At 48.7% G+C, this 19,376-nt stretch overlaps 1 protein-coding gene across 3 annotated transcripts; it reads right to left on the bottom strand.

The window, feature by feature from the left end:
* Positions 1-612: 612 nt before the first annotated feature.
* Positions 613-14,149, bottom strand: MORN3 (MORN repeat containing 3). Of its 3 annotated transcripts, none has more exons than XM_060612225.3 (7): positions 14,038-14,149; positions 11,467-11,639; positions 6,300-6,457; positions 4,594-4,753; positions 1,570-1,754; positions 1,183-1,266; positions 613-875 (listed from the first exon to the last, which is right to left on the bottom strand). In XM_060612225.3, the coding sequence occupies exons 2-6, from the start codon at positions 11,609-11,611 to the stop codon at positions 1,189-1,191; spliced, it is 726 nt and encodes a 241-aa protein (XP_060468208.2). In that variant the 5' UTR covers positions 11,612-11,639; positions 14,038-14,149; the 3' UTR covers positions 613-875; positions 1,183-1,188. The 3 variants fall into 3 exon arrangements, with proteins under 3 accessions (XP_060468208.2, XP_081646792.1, XP_078291965.1); XM_081790666.1 differs by having other exon boundaries at positions 14,024-14,134; XM_078435839.2 differs by lacking the exon at positions 14,038-14,149 and having other exon boundaries at positions 613-849; positions 11,467-11,962.
* Positions 14,150-19,376: the final 5,227 nt, after the last annotated feature.

Genomic DNA, 19,376 nt, shown 5'->3' with positions numbered 1-19,376 from the left:
GCTCATGTTCCTACCCATTATGTAAGGGTCCCTTATATCTTGCAGAATGTTGTCTAGAATTCTGCAAAGCTCTTCCTGGATCTCAGCTTCACAATTAACCTCAATACAACTTATTTGTTATTATTACATCTGTTAGCAAATCCTCAAAAACCCCTGTGAGATCTCCTAAGTGCCATTTTACAAATGGGGCAACTGAGGTCACTTAGGGTCACAAAACCAGTAAGTCAGGGGTTCATGGCCCCGGCTGCACGTTAGAATCATCTGGGGAACTTTCTGAAGGCCAGGCCTCACCCCAGACAGACCAGAGTCTGAATGTGAGACCTGGGTGTCTGTAGCTTTTAAAGCTCCTGCAGGATCCTAAGGTTGAGTGTTCCTGTGTTAGGTTGAGAAGCCAGGTTCTGTCTCAACCCCAAATCTTAGTGGCCAATGTGACTAGACACCGGCTCTTCTCCCTGGAGTATCTCAAAGGTCAGAGACCTAGAGACACTTCTTCTTTCTCCCCCTCGGTAAATCCATGCAGCCCATGGGGATGTCTGTCTTCCTCACCTAAAGTCCTTCCCAGAACTCCACCCTCTCCACCCCACCCACAATCACACACCGCAAGCCCTGGGCTGAAGCCACCAGGTTCTTTATACTCCCGTGCTCAGGAATGGGGGCCCAGAATGAAAGCTGTAACAAGAGGATCCCCAAAGCCAGCTGGGGAGAGGATGATCCAGTGCTGGGAGGAGTGAGGTGCCCTCTGAGGGTGCCAAGGGTGTGCCCGAGTCACCACTCACTTCTGCAGAAGCCGCACCGGTTTGAGCAGTTGGGCAAGAGGCTTGAATTTCTCCAGAAGCTCTGGTGTGTTCTTTGCAGGGGCAAGGGGCTGGTGGCAGCTGGTGACCCAAAGATGCTGTATCATCACCCTCTCCTGGAACCCACTTAACACCCACACCAGGAGGGGCTAGGACAGATGTGCAAGTGCAGGCCTGGGGCAAACTACCTTACTTAAGGGCTTTCAGGAGGGACCTGGTCTTTGAGGAAATGAGTTTTGAAGGGGAGGAACCAAAAAGAACCAGCTGGATTGCTGGATTGGAGGAGAGAAACCCACCCTCTGGTCCTGCCCCTGAGCCCCTTGGCCAAAGGAGACCCCAGGAGCTTTCTCAACCACATCCGAGGGGGGAAAGTATGCCCATCCCTCACCTGGCATCAATCTTCATCTTCCTCTGTCTTCTTGAACATGGCCAAGGCTTCCTCCAGCACACCATTAGGGTCTAGAATTTCGATCTGGAGGGAAGCAGTAAGGGGTTGGATTGGGGAGCATGGAAGGCCCAGGCCGCCATCCTGTGGGGTGCTGCCCACCTTGTGGGGTGCTGCCGACTCTGGAAGTGCTATCTGCCTTGGGAGCTGCCAGTCTCTGTGGGGATGCCCCGACTGAAAACAAAATCTGGTTTGTTCCCTGGCTGGGCTGGGCTGGGCTAGGCCTGGCCGGGCTGGATGTGCCTGGGTGTGTGTGGGTGGTTGGGGGGGGGAGGTACTGTTTTCTGTCTCTCTGGGTGTGGCCACAGGGCCCTGGTGGGTGCTGCCCACCTTAGGAATGGGGAACTGGGTGGGCTCAGGGGCCTCATCACGGCCAAAGTCAATCATTGTGCCACACTTGGCCACGTCGTCCACCCAGAAGCCTTCAAACAGCTGACCGTGGTCCAGGTGGAAGAAACGGCCCGACCCATTCTTCATGCCTCTCTGCCAGTAGCCCTCATAGCGGTTCCCGTTCTCTGGGGGAAAGGACAGGGTCACTTGGGTGCTGGGCACACCTAACCAGGCCCCACTAGCAGGTTGGCCCCTCCGCATGCCACTGTGCCCACAGGGAAGCCAGAAGGAGACCAAGATGTTGAGAGTGCCCTGGGCTGGGCTGCCTGGAGTCTGGGAGGCCCGAACTATAAACATCAGAGCCTAGGGGTGTCAATGGCTTCCGGAATCAGAGCCGGTCCAAGTCTTGCCTCCACTAGTTGCCTGAATTTGGATGAGCAACATCGTTTCCTATTTATACAAGATGTAGCTACCGACATGAAGAGGCAGTGTTTTTCCAGCACTCATTCTGCGCATGGTTCTTTGCTATGTTTCTGACCTCACGCACTCCTCACAAAAACAGTTCTATGAAGGATAACGGACTCCATTTTTACAGATGGAGCTTGAAAGCTCAGGGAGTTTGACTGACGTGCTCAAGGTCACAGAGCTAGGAAGTGTCAGAGACAAGATTTGAAGCCAAGGGCTGTTCATCCCAGGAGACCACGCTCTTAATCGTGAATTAACTCTCCTGCTCAACGAGTGGTGGTGGTGCTGCAAAAGGAGTAATAATAAAGCTAGCACTTCTCCGCTGAGACACTCGCAGCCGTGTGGTCTCGGGCAAATCACTCGACCATTCTGTCTCATTTCCTCATTTGTAAAATGGGAATAACAGTAACACCTACCTCACAGAATTGCGGTGGAGGTTAAATAAGTCAAAACACAGAAAGGGCTTAGAAGGATACTGGATAAACTCTAGGTCAGAGGTCAGCAGACTTTTTCTGTGAAGGGGCAGATGGTATTTTCTGCTTTGTGTGTCCCATGTTCTCTGTCACAGCCACTCAACTCTGCCATCGAATCATGAAAGCAGCGTGGACAATGTGTAAATGTATGAGCAAGTCAGTGTGCCAATAAAACTTTACTTACCAAAACGTACGTGGAGCTGGATTTGGATTTGGTTCAAGGATTGTAATTTGCTGACACTTGCTACCTCCAAGTATGAGCTAGAATATTGTCGAACACTTACTATTACGTGTCAGGCACCATGCTAAGCCCTCCACAAACCTCAGTGAACCTTCACAATACCCTACTTAAGTTTTATTTTTATCCTTACTTTGCAGATGAGAAAACCAAAGCGCGAGAGTTTAAGCAAATTGCCCAAGGTCACGTAGGTAGTAAGAGCTTGCGGTGGGATTTGAACCCAGGCAAGCTGTCTCCAGAGTCTGGGCCACTAGAAATGATGCACTTAGAACCCTTACACTATGTGTGGCCGCAGCAGGTGCTCGCTAAATGCAGGCTATCAGATGCTCACTGAAAGCAGGCACGGCACTGGGTGCCCGGGGGATTGAGGACGACAGACCGAAGTGACTGGATTAAAACCTCCTCAGTGGCCCCAATGCCTCAGTTTGGCCAAATCTCACTGGAAGTTGGAATCTTGAGTTGTCAGGAGACTGAGCTCTGGTCTGTGTCCTCACTAAGAGCACTTACTATGTGCCAGGCATTGGGGAAACAGTGGGGAACAAAATAAATACGCTGTCCAGGTCCTTATGCAGCTCACAGTCTGGAGAGACAATGGCCCTAGCTTTATAGATAGCCTACTATGCGCCAGACGTGTTCGTAGCACCTACAAAGTGGGTACTACTCTCATTCCCATTTTACAGGTGAGGTAACTGAGGCACCGACAGAAAGAAACTTGCCCGAGGTTATACACCTAGCGCTAACAAGGAAAGGAAGCAAGCAGGTGCTGAGGAGAACGTGCTTTAGTGGAGTGAACAGGGAAGGCCTCTCTGAGGAGGAGACAGTGCAAAGACCTGGAGGATCTTCTTTCTATTGCGGGGAAGAGAGAACTGCAGTGCAAGGGCCCTGAGGCAGAAAGCGTGGGAGGAACTGGAAGAACACGAGTGTGGCTGAAATGAAGGGATTCCCAGAGGAAGACGTGGGAAGCACAATTAGGTGAGGAGGGCCAGATGGTGCTGCCTACGGACGGTTGAAAGCAGGGCAGCCACCAGGTCCAATCTGTAAAAAATTCATGCTGGTTGCTATGTAGGGAATGGGTTAAGTCCTGACGCTAAGGCAGTTTACTTGACTGATTACTCTTTCCTCTGTTCTTTCCCAGCTCAATGCCTATCAGGTTCCTTCTCTTCCTTCAAGTCTTCTGTTCAAATGTCACCTCTTGAGGGAGACATTCCCTGACCATAAGTCAATCTAAATCGCTCCTGTCCACAACTCCTTTGTCATCCAACACACCTTTCTATTTTCAAGGGATATTCCTTAGCACTTTGGATCTAACGACTAACAGACTGCATTGACCTTGAGCAAGTCACTTAACCTCTCTGTACCTCAGTTCATCTGTAAAATCGGGCTAAGAGTATCTATCTTATAGGACCATAGCTAGGATTAAGTGAGCTCAGTGCTGTGTAAGCATAGACTATGATTATTAGGACCATAAGAAAATGTCTTAACTGTTGATGTTTATTGTTAGGCTCCCCCTTTCGAATATAAGCTCCCAGGAGGGCATCTGGGTGGCTCAGTCGGTTGAGAGTCAGATTCTTGATTTTAGCTTAGGTCATGATCTCACCATTGGTGAGATTGAGGCTGGGTCAGGCTCTGTGCTGTCAGCTTGGAGACCATTTGTGATTCTCTCTCTCCCTCTCTCTCTGCCCCTCCCCCACTCTGTCTCAAAATAAATAAATAAACTTAAAAAAAGAAAAAAAGGAATATAAATTCTTTCAGGGCAGGGATCTGGTCCTGTGGTTCATCTTAGCTGGAGCTGGAGAAAGGGTTGTGGGTGGGGGCGTGGCCAGCAGGCTATTGGGGCGGGGCACTTACTCAGGCGCAACATGCCCTCCCCATTCGGCTTGTCCTTCAACCACTGGCCCTCGTAGATGTTGCCGTTACTGTAGTACATGCGGCCCCACCCGCTGCGCTGGTCGCCACACCACTCACCCTCGTAATACTCCTTGGGTCCGAAAAACTGAATCCCATAGCCCTGAAAGCACGAAGGTGTCCCTGTTCATGGCGTCCCCAACACCAGGAAAGTCACCCCCATCTTCCCTGGCACCCAAGCCACACCCTGGCTACTTCCCTGTTTCCTCCCTCAGCCCTACATCCCAAGCTCATGGTCGTGAATTGAAAAAGCTCCCCGGGTTGTCCCATTGCCCTCCACCCCTATGCTGTCACCTTCATGCAGCCCAGTATCTCGTCTCTGCTCCTCACGGGTCCCGTTCCTCCGACTCTCCCATTCTCCCCTCCTCATGCACCCCCCAGTAAGCAGCTAGACGGATCTTTACATCGCACATCTGATCATGTTTGCCCCCTCTCCTCAGCTTTGATTTGACCCTATTAAAAGTCACAGATGCTTCTGAGAGAATCCCATCAGTTATGGACTTTCTCCCCAGAAAAATGAACACCACAACTACAGAGAATCATGGACTCCCCGCAGATCACACCTAAGGAAGTTGGGTTAAGCAGCCCATCTACCCCTCAAAATCCTGATTCTCCACATAGCCTTCAAGGCCCCCCACCTACCCCTCCCCCCTCACTCCTACCTGTGGGCACACACACCTTGCTGTTTGACACATTCTTTGCTCCTTCCACTTTGCTACTTCCTCTTCTCCTTTTTTCCCTCCCTGTTTAAGTCTTTGTACCTTTTGGCATCACCTCCTGCAGGAAGCCTGCCCTGAATTCTCAATTCCTGTGGGCTCCCTGTGAAAACCTCTATCCTAACACCATATTAAATGTGAATTGTTTATTTTGGGACCTCTCTCCCTACTGGCCAGTAAACAGTTTCAGAGCAGAGATCATGAAATCCTGAGCTCTACCACTTGCCGGCAGTGTGTGACCCCAGGCAAGGCACTTCACCTCTCTGAGCTTGTTTCCTTATGAATAAAATGAGTGATGATGATGATGACGACATTGTGAGTTAGTTGAAGCATCATATGCTGTGATTCTGGCATTGCAATAGCAGTTGTTCAATAGCAGCACTGTGTTATTATCCGTCTCTATGGCCTATGGTGAGGGGTCAGGCACTTATGGGTTGAGGATATGCCTCTGGCTGGCTTCTACCTCCAGGACCTTCCTTTCTTGTTCTGTGGCCAAGGGTGTGGCCTCTGCTTTCTTGCTCCCACTTTTCCTACCCCCTTCTTGTTCAGGCCCAACAGCAGGGGGATTCTTAGAAAGGAATGCCCAGGGAAAAGAAAGCCAGGAAATGAGTGGGGGAGATGGGGGAGGAGACTTGGCCCCCACACAGCCTGGCTGGCTTTTTGTAGCCACAGGGTTTCATGGGCTCCTCCCTGGGCCCTCTCCTCTTGCTTCCTGTTTCCTGGGTTTTGTTCTGAGAACCCTTGATGATTCCCCACCCCTTCCTTCTCCCATGCACACAGTGCCCTTGTCCTCCTTCCCTCAACCCTTCCCCCCTTTTCTCCCAGGCCTCTCTGACTGCTCCCCCTACACACACACACACACACACACACACACACACACACAGCCTGGTTTCAGCCTGGCCCACACCCCAGAGCATGATGGGAACCACTCACCGATTTTTTATCATCTTTCCACCAGCCAGAGTATACTTTCCTATACTTTCCCTTCTCTTGGTCAGGATTGCTGAGGGTGCCATAGCCATCTCGCTTCCCAAACTTCCAGTCTCCCTCATAGATGGCTCCTTTTTTCTTCCAGATCTGTGTTCCTTTTCCTGATGACACAGAGACGGGCCAAGATTGCAGACACAGCAGCCATGGGGCTGGAGGGGCAGATGCTGTGTCTGCCTTGGTGTTCTCAAGGGCTGGGCCAGGGTCTGTGCCTCTAGACACCCACCAGTAGGGAAAACACCAAGAAAGTTCCATTTCTACAAATAGCAGTTCTCCAGTCCTTTGCTCTGAAACCAGATTGCTCTAACAAATCTCAAGTAGAAATCTGCCACTTCTTTTTCTCTTAATAATAATAAGCTTTGTCTCTTTTTTTCTATTTTAATATTTTTAATGTTGATTTATTTTTGAGAGAGACAGAGACAGAGTGTGAGCGGGGGAGGGGCAGAGAGAGAGAGGGAGACACAGAATCCGAAGCAGGCTCCAGGCTTCGGAGCTGTCAGCACAGAGCCCGACTCGGGGCTCGAACTCATGAACCATGAAATCATGACCTGAGCCGAAGTCGGACACTTAACCGACTGAGCCACCCAGGTGCCCCTAGCTTTATCTCTTAATAATACAGAATGATTATGCCAGATGGCCAGAATTTCTAGAAAATATTCTGCATATTTCTTCAGTTCTCCAGAACACACATGGGGACCCTCTCCTACCACTCCTGCTTCGTCTGTGTCTTCCACTCCCACCTTCCAGACTGCTCTCCAACCACTATGGCTTCCATGCTGTTCCTGGATCCCGCCAGATATGCTTCTGCCTCAGGGCCTTTATACCTGCTTATCCTTTGGCCTAGAATGCTCTTCTCCAAATATTCACTCACTCCCTACCTCCTGCAAGTCTCTGTTCAAATCTTTCTCAGTGAGGCTTACCCTGACCAACCCCTGTAAAATCACAAGCCTATCTTCCTCTCTTACCCTGCTCTGTTTCTTTCCATATCCCTTATCAACTCCTAACCTAACAGACAATTCACTCACTTATCATTTATTGTCTATTGTCTAGCTCTCCATGAGGAGAATGTGCACTCTCTGAGGACACAGACTTTGGTCCGGTCTGCTCACCGCTCTATTCCCAGCACCGAGGAACAGTGCCTGGCAAGTTCCAGGAGACAAATACATGCGGAACAAAGACATTTGTTGAACAAAAGGATGAGTAAAATATTTGTGGAGTACCTATATGGGCCAATTCATGTCTTGGTCCTTGGTAGCTCAGGAACAAATCCAACATTGTCCCTGTGAGCTTTCTGATCTTGCACAAATAACTTAATGTTATTAAGTTCCTCAATGTTATTAAGCTCCTCATCGGTAAAAGGGAGATGAGAGAATCTCATGGGGTTGTTCTATCACTAAATTCATTAATGTATGGAAAGCACTTAGAACAGTGCCTGCAAATAGGAAAGATGTTACCAATTATTTTTGCCCTTGAGGTAGAGCCCTCACTGGGTTGTCTATACCTGTCCTCCTTCTAATTTTATTCCTTTTGGGGAACCAGCACCTCCCAAACTCTCAATCCCTAAGGTTTGTATGGATCAGACTCCTCCCCCTGGCAAGGCTAGCCAATCAGCCCGGGCCACTGTGATTGGTTCAATGAAGGGCATGTGATTCAAGTTGGTCTAATGAGACTGTTTGCCTCTGGGATGACGGCAAATTTACCACCTCCTAAAAGGTCCTTTTTTTTTTTTTTTTTTTTTTTTTTTTTTTAGTTTATTTACTTATTTTGAGCGAGAGAGAGTGCAGGAGTGGCAGAGAGAGAGAGAGAGAGAGAGAGAGAGAGAGAGAGAATTCCAAGCAGGCTCCGTACTGGCAGTGTGGAGCCCTAGGCGGGGCTCAAACCCACAAACCATGAGATCATGACCCTAGCGGAAACCAAGAGCAGATGCTCAATGAACTGAGCCCCCCATGTGCCCCAGTAAGGTCCTTCGTGGTTGGAAACCTTGCCCTGCCTGCCCTTTCCCCTGGCTCTCTCTGCTCTGGGCACATGGGCTTCCAGTCAGTTCCAAAAACAAGACTGAACAAGACAATACAGCCCAAAGCCTTCCATTCTGATTCCACCATCTAGAAGATATGCTCTTCTACCAAGTGAATCCTTATCCTTTTGCACTCAGCTCAAATATCACCTCTCTGTGTTCTCATGGCTGCCTTTGTGTCTCCTCTCTGGCCCTCTTCACATCCTGATGCCACACTTTTATTTTTATTTTTTTGATGCAAAATAGCCTTGTTTTATTATGTACAGACTATATATAAACAAACCATCCACTCTGAAAACAGTAGGTTCTGGCTTTTCCCAGGGCCCTCAGAAGCGTCTGGGAGACAGTTCCTTCCCCAGAGGGGAGAGTGTGTGTGTGTGTGTGTGTGTGTGTGTGTGTGTGTGTGAGAGAGAGAGAGAGAGAGAGAGAGAGAGAGAGAGAGAGAGATCTAGCCACATGCTTCTCCTTGCCTAAAATCTTACACTTTGGCTCCAGCTTCTCTGGTCCAGGAGGAGGTCTCAGCCTGGGACAGGCATAAGCCAATCACTCAACTTCTTTTTTTTTTTTAAGTTTATTTATTTTGAGAGAGAGAGAGCATGAGCAGGGCAGGGGCAAAGAGAGAAGGAGAGGGAGAATCCCAAGCAGGCTCTGTGCTGTCAGCACAGAGTCCAATGAGGAGCTTGAACTCACAAACCATGAGATCATGACCTGAGCTGAAATCAAGAATCAGATGGTTAACCAACTGAGCCACCCAGGCGCCCCTCAATCACTCAACTTCTATCTTATTCTTCTGCAAAGAATCGAGGAAGGATTGCCACTCTGCTGGGTAAAAATGCTTATAGACATTGGTCTTATTCTGAATCTGTTTTGGGATATCTTGACAGTAACTCTCCTCATCTTAGGCCATAGCTTTATAGTCGTCCCCATGGTTCTCCACCATGTCACTGAGATGTCACTGACATGTCATGTCGCATACATAGTCACTGAGTTTTCGAGACAGCATGTTTCCTTTTTTTTTCTGGGAGGCTGGCTTCTGCCTCCATGTCATTTACCACATAGGTATGTGACCCTCAGTAAATAATTTCTTCTCTCCGAGTCCCAATTTCCTCTTCTCTAAAATGGGGTATTACTTACTGTGTGGCTTCTCTGTGAGACTGGAGCTCCCTGGGGGCTGGCATTAAGCAGATGCCCAGTACAGGGCCTGGCATGGACTAGGAGTGCAATGGGTGTTAGCAGAGTGAATGAATGAACAGGCTGGGGAAGCACTAGCCACTCCAATCCTTGCCCTGAATGATGATGACTTTTGACTGCTTCCAGGCTGCTTACACCACAGCAATCCCCTGTCAGCGTGGTCAAAGGCACGTCTTGAAGAGAGGGGAGGCTGGGTCTGGATTCTCTGACAGGTCCATTTTCTGGAGCCCCAGCCCAATCAGCTCTATGCCTCCAGGGTCCTAGGGGAGGCAGGACTCACACAGAAGAAGGGCTCAGAGGGCCTTGTCAACCCATGAGTTCATATCACAGGTGGGGCAGCTGAGATCCAGAGAATGGGAGATGGCTTACCCAAAATCACACAGCTATTCAGTGGTAGAGCCAGGGTCGGAACTTCAGGATCCTGATTCCTAGTTTAGGGCCTTGTCTACCTCACCTGCTGCCCACAGGGACTAAAGCACACAAACAGGCATCTTTAACTGCACACAAAGCCCGGAGTAGCTGCATAAACTCTGGCCTTTAAGTCAGTGCTGAGTGGTGGTGTTGTGTCGCACATTGGGTGGGGTGAGCTTTGGAGTGCTTCCGGACAAGGAAAGTTCTCAGGAGTGGCGATCCCTGCCACGCTCAGCCCTCAAAGAACACTCAAGAAGTTCCCCTTCTGTACAGACCCTGGGCTACACACTTGATAGACGTCATCTCTTATCTTTACTGATATGTATTTTCCCACTTTACAGATTGGAACACTGAGGCTCAGAGTGGGGTAATTAGTTCCTCAAGGCCAGAGTTGGTGAAGCTGAGATTCTGACCCAGCTTTATGGACTCCAAAGTGCTTAACTCAGGAAGGCAGGACAGAAAAGTGGTTAAGAACATAGCATCTGGATTTCAAATCCTGAGTGAGAAGCCATACCATCTGTTTGGAATAAAAATTTGTTTTTTGGGGGATGCCTGGCTGGCTCTGTCAGAAGAGCATGTGACTCTTGACCTTGAGGCCATGAGTTTGAACTCCATGTTGGGTGTAGAGATTACAAGAGTTTGAACTCATGACCCCAAGATCAAGAGTCACATGCTTGGGGCACCTGGGTGGCTCAGTCGGTTAAGTGTCCAACTCTTGGTTTCAGCTCAGGTCATGATCTCATGGTTTGTGAGTTTGAGCCCCGCATGAGGCTTCACACTGACAGTATGGAGCCTGCTTGGGATTCTCTCCCTCTCTCTCTGCCCCTCCCCTGCTCGCTCTCTCTATCTCTCTCTCAAAATAAATAAATAAACTTAAAAAAAAAAAAAAAAGAGTCACATGCTCTACTAACTGAACCATCTAGGTGCCCCTAAATAAATAAAACTTAAAAACACTTGATTTTCTTCAGGGCTGATTTTGTACCACAAGGACCCCCATGCTGTTTGCTGGTTAAAGCTACAGTTAAATTTGAAGCCCCAGCTAGTTGTGTGTGTATGTGCTTGTGTGTGTGTGTCCTCTCTCACTCATTACTGGTCAGACCCCCACATCAGAGCTCTTTGAATCACCACTGCAAGTGGTTTGGGGGGCTCCTTTTCCTCCTGCTAACCAGGCCCAACTTAGCCCAGGTCTCAGAGGGTAAGGACTATGCCGGAGTCCCTAGAACCCAGGCTGTGGTTATGGTTGGTATCTCAAGACCACTTTGTCCTGCGCTGGTCCCTGGTCATCTAAAGTCAGGGTTGAGTTTGGTTCCAGAGCCCCAGGCTGTGGAGGCCCCCAGCTGGTCCAGGTCAGCAGCATTTACCCCCTGGGGGAGCCTTGGTGACATATCTTATGATATCTTACGTCCCTGACAAGCTCTGCCAGCTACTTCCTTGGCCCCCATCACCCACCATGGCCCAGACTCCATACTCCCAAGCCCCTGAAGATCCCCCACTCACCATGTTTCATATTGTCCTTCCATTGGCCCACATAGCAGTCACCATTGACAGCGTTCACCTGGTGCCTCAGTCCATTCTTTTGGGCCTTCTGGTCCCACTCCTTCCACAGGGGCTCCGACTTTTGCAGGCACTTGGAGTTAGGCATGTTGGCTGCTTCTGCGGGACCAGAGGTGCTGGCAAAGGGTTAGGGACATCAGGGGCTCAGTGTGTCCCTAGTAATGCCAGGATCCCGGGGCTTCCTGGGGAGGCACTTGTCTGAGCCCAAATGGTGTGAGTCATGTGTGTTTGGAGTCCCCGGGCAGATGAGCAGCCATTTGGGGGGGATCCTTCTGCACTAGACTGGCCCGTGTCTGTCATCTCCTTTGCATCTCTAGGGCCTCCCTGAGGTGGGTCTGATGGCACAATTGCTTGGGAACCCAGGGAAACCAGTAGAGCAGGGGGGTTTGTGATGACAAAGCTGTCCCCCGCCGATGGTTGAAAGTCACATATTTAATAACCAATATGACCAGTCAGAGTGGATGCTGGTCCTAAGTCTAGAGCCTGGCCTGGAGCCCCCAGTGGTGAGCAGTGGGATTCACTCAGGGAGAGTTGGGGGGAGAAGAGCTAGCCAGGCCAGCTGTCTGGCGGACAGCTGCTGTAGCAGAGCCCACAGGGACACCTTCTCTGCACCCAGCACCCAATACTGTAGTTCTTTTGGTCCTGCCTTATCCGTTAGCGGGTACTGGAAAGGCTGAGGGCCTGGCTTTTGAAGTGTCAGGAAAGCCCACCAACTAAGGATACTACATCTCAGATGACCAACTGTCCGGGTTTGCCTAGGATTGAGGGGTTTCCTAGGAATTTGGATTTCAGTGCCAAAACTGGGCTGATCCCAGGCACACCAGGATGGATGGTCATCCTTTTATCTATGACCCCTGCCCTCTGCCCGGATATTCTACTTGTCTGCCTTATACCTGCTTAGGTTTTCCCATCAGACCAGGGCTCTCCTTCCTGCCACGCCTGATGGGGTTGCAGGGAATCTTTGGGTGGTCTAAGGTCCCTCTGTAGTCTGGGACCCCACCACCTGTGCTCTTCATGTCCTCAAGATCTCCAGTGAGGACATTCATGTCTATCTGTGCATCTCGGCGCAGCTCGTGCAAGGTGATAAAAATGGTCTCCTCCCAATCAGGGGATCTGTTTCCCCTCAGCAAATACCATCTATCCTGCTCCATGGGTTTGGGCAATACTCACACGTGCCAGTGGAGCTGGCAGAAGGGGCTAGAGTGAAATATTTAACCAATATCCTGATAGGTAACTGACCAATTAGAATGACCTCTGGGCTGAGCAGGTTTCAGGAGGTCATGGTATCTCAAGCATCCAACCACCCACAGCCAGAAACCTGTGGGTATGCAACCTGTGCAGTCGAACAGGGCCCACCCTTAGAAGGGCCTGTGCTTGGTTTATTCCTTTGATGTCACTGTTTTTTAATTCTATTTTTAAAAAAAATTTTTAAAACGTTTATTTATTATTGAGATACAGAGAGACACAGAGTGTGAGCAGGGGAGAGGTAGAGAGAGGGGGAGACACAGAATCCGAAGCAGGCTCCAGGCTCCGAGCTGTCAGCACAGAGCCCGACGCGGGGCTCGAACTCACAAACTGTGAGATCATGACCTGAGCCGAAGTCGGTCGCCCAACCGACTGAGCCACCCAGGTCCCCCACTGTTTTTTAATTCTTAATATTTTGTGGGTGAGGGCCCCCTTTTCCATTTTGCACTGGGCCCACACATCAAGAAGTTCCTTCTGTTGGGCTACAGCAGGGTCTCCAGGAGTCTGACCAGGCTGACCAAGCACACAGGCTGGCATTTATTTTGACAATCGTGCCTAGGAACAGGGTAAGTCCCTCCTGGTAAAGAAAACAGCAAGGGGAAAAGCTGGGAGGGAGTAAACAGTCTCAGGCCTTAAATTTAATGTGTTTTTTTCCCCCTCCCATTTCCTAGTACCACCTGTATGATGATGGATTTTTATATGTAAATTAATTCACTTTTAAAAATCAATATATTTATCATGTGAAGAAAGAGACTTCACATGTCATTACTATAAATGGAAAAGGAGCGTCAGATACCCTAAGGGGAAGGTACTGTAAAAATTGAAATACTATAAAGAAACCAACTTAAGTCTTAGCTAGATATTGTGGCTTACTGAAGTTGAGTTTAGCAAATGTTCAGAAAGTTGGTAGTGTCATATTACCCCCAAACTGACACTTTCTCCTTGGCTTACTCAGAAGTGTAAGAGAACCTAGAACCTAATAACTTTTTTACGATGTCACTGGGTGTTACTTAAGGCCTCATCAGTGTAGTATAAAATCATCCTCTGTCCCACACTTTCCCGGGAACACAGGTTCAACTCAAGAGGAGGTTGCGGTCTTAATATGTGAGCCACTGACAGGGAAAGGAAGCCTTATGAGGCGGTGCGCGGACTCTGCCCCGTAGTTTGTATACTAAATCGCAATAAACCACAACGGAAGGTGGAGGGGCGGGGCCCAGATGGCTGAGGGTCCGTCCCGAGCCCCCACCCCACTCACCTGCGCCAGCTCACCTGCGAGGCGGAACCTGGATCCTCAGCCCCGGGGGGCGAGAGCGGTGGGGTCTCAGCCTCCAGCTTCAGTCGCCGAGTGCAGCTCGCGCCTAGGCGTCCCTGGCCCGGCTGGGGTCGCTATGGCAACGCGGGGCCCCGGCAAAGCCACCGGCAGTGCCCGCCCCTTCCTGCGGAGACTGCGCTCGCTGAGCAGCCGGAAGGGTGCAGATCCGCAGGCGTGGGGAAGGATGTTTTAGGACCTGTGGAGGTCGAGGGCCGCTGGTACATAGGCCTGGTGGCCAAAGGCTGGTGGGCGAGCCCGAAGACCCCACAGCCGATAACCGCGGAGCGTGGGCCCCAGTGTGTCCCGGGAGGCTACTGCCCTTGCCATGCGGCGCCCCTCTCCCATCTGGGGTCTTCTGGGCAAATACAAAACCCTAAGCAGACAGAAAAAGGTTAAAGCCTTTTGTGCCACGTTTCGAAGACAAAGAGGCAAAATTTGAAGGGAAAACCAACATCACACCGGTTCTGAGTCTCATCAGGGGTCTACTAGACACCTTGAAGAATCTGAGGGAAGCTGGGGCGCCTGGGTGGCTCAGTCGGTTAAGCATCTGACTTCTGAATTCCGCTCAGGTCATGATCTCAGGGTTCCTGGGTTGGAGCCCCGCGTGGGCTCTGTGCTGACAGCTCAGAGCCTGGGGCCTGCTTCGGATTCGGTGTCTCCCCCTCTCTCTCTCTCTGCCCCTTCCCTGCTGGTGCTCTGTCTCTCAAAAATAAACGTTAAAAAAAAAAAAAAAAAAGAATCTGATGGAAGCTGTACAGACCCTCCACCCCTTGAATATGCGTGTATTTTACATGGACACAAGTCAGCCCCAGTCACTTCTCCTTCCTCAGTTCACATCCTTGAAGTGGCTCCCTGGTCACTCAGTAAAAGCCACAGTCCCTCCAAAGTTCCCTGTCATCTGCGCACCCACCTCCCCTTTCCTCTCTGAACCTGTCGCCTACTTCTGGCACCCAGTCTCACCCTGCTCCAGCCACACACGTGCTCCCTTGCTGTTCCTGGAAAATGCTGGGCATGTTCCTGCCTCAGGGGCTTTGCCTCTTCTGTGCCTTCTGCCAGGATATCTGTTCCTACAGATATCAGCCTAGATCATTCATCATTCCTTCCTCTCCTTCAGGTGTTTTTGTTTTTGACAGGTGGGGGGGGGGCACGTGCATAAGCAGGGAAGGGGCAGAGAAAGAGAGGAACTGAGGATCTGAAGAGAGCTCTGTGCTGACAACAGAAAGCCTGGTGGGGAGCTCAAACTCACCAACTGTGAGATCATGACCTGAGCCAAAGTCAGATGCTTAACCAACTGGGCCACCCAGGTGCCCCCCAAAATCTTGTTTTGATGGCCTTTTCTCTGATCATCAGTAGACTCTCCTTCATTGCTTTGTTCTTCATTCCAATTGGAATGGAACTTTTTTGTTTGCTTGTTTGCTTTGGTTTTGGTTTTTTGGTTTATTTTGGAATGGGACTTTTGCTCTGATTTCCACACTCATTGCATCACTTATAGTTAATTTGTTGGGTGTGTGTCTTCCTCTCAGCAGAGGGTAACTGCTCTGTGTAAATTCTTGCCTCATCCAAGGTTCCCTTTGGTTGCAAGTAGAGACACCATCTCGTACTACCTCATAAAGGAAATTTATTAATGATACAAGAGTGTTGGAAAGCTGTTCACAGCAAAGCCATCCTCTTTGTCTCACTTGGTCTCTCCATCTCTCTGTGTGTCTCCTTCACTCAGCTTTCTCATGCTTGTGGTGGAAAAGAGCTGCCTTTTATATACCTTGGTTATATAACCACTCACAATGAATTGGCTCTTTTTGAATTCCGATCCCAAATTCATGAGTGGCCCAGGTAGGGTCTGGAGTCTGCCCCTGGCCAGTCATACTACTAATGCTGTGGTTCTTCTCACGACATTCTCCTCTCCTCCTCAGATGCCTGGCCCACAGGTCCAGCAGGCTTTACCCTAGTACAAACTGTCCTTGGCCTGTGACTATCCAGAACCACCCTGCCACCCACTGAGTAGTGCCTCATGGTCTAGAATCTCCTCTCTCCCTCTCCCAAGGCCCGAGTCACAGTCCCACCACTGCAAGGAGACCTTTGATGGCCTCTAATAAAGGTCCTGGCTCAGGGAAGCTAGAACTGTCCCCTGGAGAAGAATGTGGAGCAGGTTAAGGTTTACCTGCATCCACAGGCCAGCTGGACGGGCAGGTTACAAATCTATGACATCATTCTTCCTATGGGGTCAGAATCTGGTAGCATTATTCTCAAACTCCTAAGTAGGCTCTACGGACTGGCCACTTCCCAATACTGAAGTGCCAAGAGGGCTCGGTTCCAAAGACCCTTCTGATAATTACTTGCCAGACTTGAGTGGCTAGAATTTAGCTGGGCTCCTCCCAAGGATCTTTTGTAAAGCCTGGGGTGAAGAGAGCTCTCCTGTGTGGTCTGGGGTCAGAGGGGCTCCTCTATACACCCACAGATAAACATCCCCTTGAGGAGACATGCTCCTACTTTATGCTTTCCTGAGCACAAAGCTTTGGCTGAAAGCCTGGAGGCTCTGTCCTCTCCAGAAATCCTTGCAGATTTCATCCAATAGTTGCTGAGTTGTCAATCCTAGGGGGTCCATTCACACTGAAATCCACTCCTGAGAGGACCATCTGCATAAAATGAGAAGGGGCCTTCTGATGCTGATTAACCTGGGTCTCAGGCTTCCCAGAAGTGGCAGGAAGGACCCACCTGTGAGGACCAGCAAAACTCTCTGGTGTACATAATAGACAAAAGATGGAGAGAACTCAAATGTCTATTAAAAGATGAATGGATAGGGGTGCCTGGGTGGCTCGGTCGGTTGAGCGTCCAATTCTTGATTTTGGCTCACGTCATGATCTCATGGTTTATGAGTTTGAGAGCTGCATTAATACAGGGCCTGTTTGGGATTCTCTCTCCTTCTCTCTGTTCCTCCCCCGCTTGTGTTCTCGCTCTCAAAATAGATAAACTTAAAAAAAATTTTTTTTAAATATGAATGGATAAACAAAATGTCATCTGTCCATCTAATGGAATATTATTCGGCCATAAAAAGGAATGAAACACTGATACATGCTGAAGCATGGATGAACCTTGAAAACATTTTGCTAAGTGAAAGAAGCCAGACACAAAAGGTCATGTGAATGGAAATGTCAGAATAAGCAAATCTGCAGAGACAGAAAGTAAATTAGTGGTTACTTAGAAGGGAAGATGAGAAGTTAGGAAGGTGATAGTTAAGGGCTTGAGCTTTCTTTCAGGGGTAATGAAAATATTCTAAAACTGACTGGGATGATGGCTGCACAACTCTGTGAACATACTGAAAACCATTGAATGGTACTCTTTAAATGGGTGAGTTGTAGGATTCCTGAATTCTCTGAATAGTTTTTTCACAGTCTTTGATGCAGGATGAGCGCCCTCTAGGGGTTTTCAGATGACCAGAGTGAGTCACAGGCCACTTTTCAGTTTAAATTCTGTTAAATTAAAAATCAGAGAAATGCCTACAGAGGGTAATACAAAGTGCAGCACATGTTGTTTAACTTTTTGTTGAAGTGTAAAATATATATAGAAAAGTGGAAATATCATCAATGTATAGCTTGATAGATTTTTTAAACTGAACATAGCCTTCTTGTCAGACTGGCAGTCTCTGGAACTGTCTTCTGGGGAACAGTGACTAAAGTCCAAATTTGAGTCCCTCCATAAACATGAGGCCACTTCTGAGGAGTGACTCTGTAGGGCCCCTCTTTCTCCCTCCTTTCTCTCCTTTTTTCCTAATCTCTAGGGTTACTCTATCAACGAGGTGGCTATTTATATGGAAATTTAAGTTAAATAAAAATAACAATTCCTCAGTCCCACTAGTCATATTCCAAGTATTTAGTAGGCATGTGTGGCAACTGGCTACTGTATGGGACATTGCAGATACAGAACATTTCCTTTATCATAGAAAGTTCTACTGGAAAGTGCTGCTTTCGGGATGAGCTCATCTCTTGCCTCTAACCCTTCCTTGGAAAGTTTCATTTCTCTTTCTCTGCCAAATCCTTTTTTTTTTTTTTTTTTCTTTTTAATCGATCAGCAAAATTCTCTGTCAGAACCTAACATAATGTCTGCAGGGGTAAGCCAGTGGAAATTACAGGGTTTGAAAATAGTTGTTCGGCAAACAAACACAGCTAATAAATCATCTCAAAGAAAAATGCACAGCCTCACCAGCAATTAAAGAAATGAAAGTTAAAATAATCCTGCCATACCATTACATACTGTCTAGACTAGGAAAAATGTGTAAAAATGATAGACTGTGATATTGGCAGCACTGTGGGGAAAGAGGCACCATTACATACTGCTAGCCATCCAGGCAATTAGGTAAATGCTCTTGAAAAACCATCTGGAATTATCTTACAGAAACTATAAAACTATTTTCTGATTCCACTTAATGACCATTATTTATGTAACAGGTAGCTGGTGTGAGGCATAGAACTTGTTACATTCTTTAAAAAAAGAAAGTACTTTTCACAACAATCCTCTAAGACAGGTAGGAATTCTTATCTTCACTTAAAAAAAATCAACTTCAGGTTCACAAGTTAGATACCTATCCAGAGTTAAAAGACCAAGGAAGTGGCTGAGCCAGGATTCAATCTCAGACCTCTTGACCTAGGAAGGCCTGTCCAGAACATCACATTGCCTCTCATTTCGAAGAATTGCCTCCAAGGGAATAGCACAACTGGGACAAGGGAAGAAATTTACTCAAACATGTAAATACTAACTAATGTAATTATTGCAAAAGGAAAAACTGGAAAATGCATACAGGAGACAATGTAAGTTGGGCCCAGCACATACTAGGCTCTCCATAAATGCTTAATTTTTTAAAAAAGCGATTGGGTGAAAAAGTGCTCTGGCCCTGGGGCGCCTGGGTGGCTCAGTCGGTTGAGCGTCCGACTTCAGCTCACGTCATGATCTCACAGTCTGTGAGTTCGAGTTCCGCGTCGGGCTCTGTGCTGATGGCTCAGAGCCTGGAGCCTGCTTCCAATTCTGTGTCTCCCTCTCTCTCTGCTCCTTCCCTACTCATGCTCTGTCTCTCTCTGTCTCAAAAATAAAAACATTAAGAAAAAAAAATTTTTTTTTTTAAAGTGCTCTGGCCCTTTAAAAAGTCAGAGGCGGGTTAAGACAACAAAGGAGGAGGTGTACGAAGCTGACGTAAAAAGCTTCATGCCACATTTAAATGAGCATGCGTTAAAACTCCTTCCCTCGCCACGTTCCTTCACTCAAGTGCGCGTGCGCTGCCTGAACCTGGGTGTGTGGGGCGGGAGGT

The sequence above is a fragment of the Panthera onca genome, chromosome D3 (assembly GCF_046562875.1).
Source record: "Panthera onca isolate mPanOnc1 chromosome D3, mPanOnc1 haplotype 2, whole genome shotgun sequence".
In the NCBI taxonomy this organism is placed as follows: Eukaryota; Metazoa; Chordata; class Mammalia; order Carnivora; family Felidae; genus Panthera; species Panthera onca.
This window is presented reverse-complemented; position numbering and strand designations above follow the sequence as displayed.

Coding starts and splice junctions, on each gene's coding strand:
- MORN3 (XM_060612225.3), bottom strand. CDS start 11,611: ATGCCTAACTCCAAGTGCCTGCAAAAGTCGGAGCCCCTGTGGAAGGAG. Junction 4,754..6,299: donor GGAAAGATGATAAAAAATCG/GTGAGTGGTTCC, acceptor TCGTGCTTTCAG/GGCTATGGGATTCAGTTTTT. Junction 1,755..4,593: donor GGAGGGCATGTTGCGCCTGA/GTAAGTGCCCCG, acceptor CCTTTCCCCCAG/AGAACGGGAACCGCTATGAG.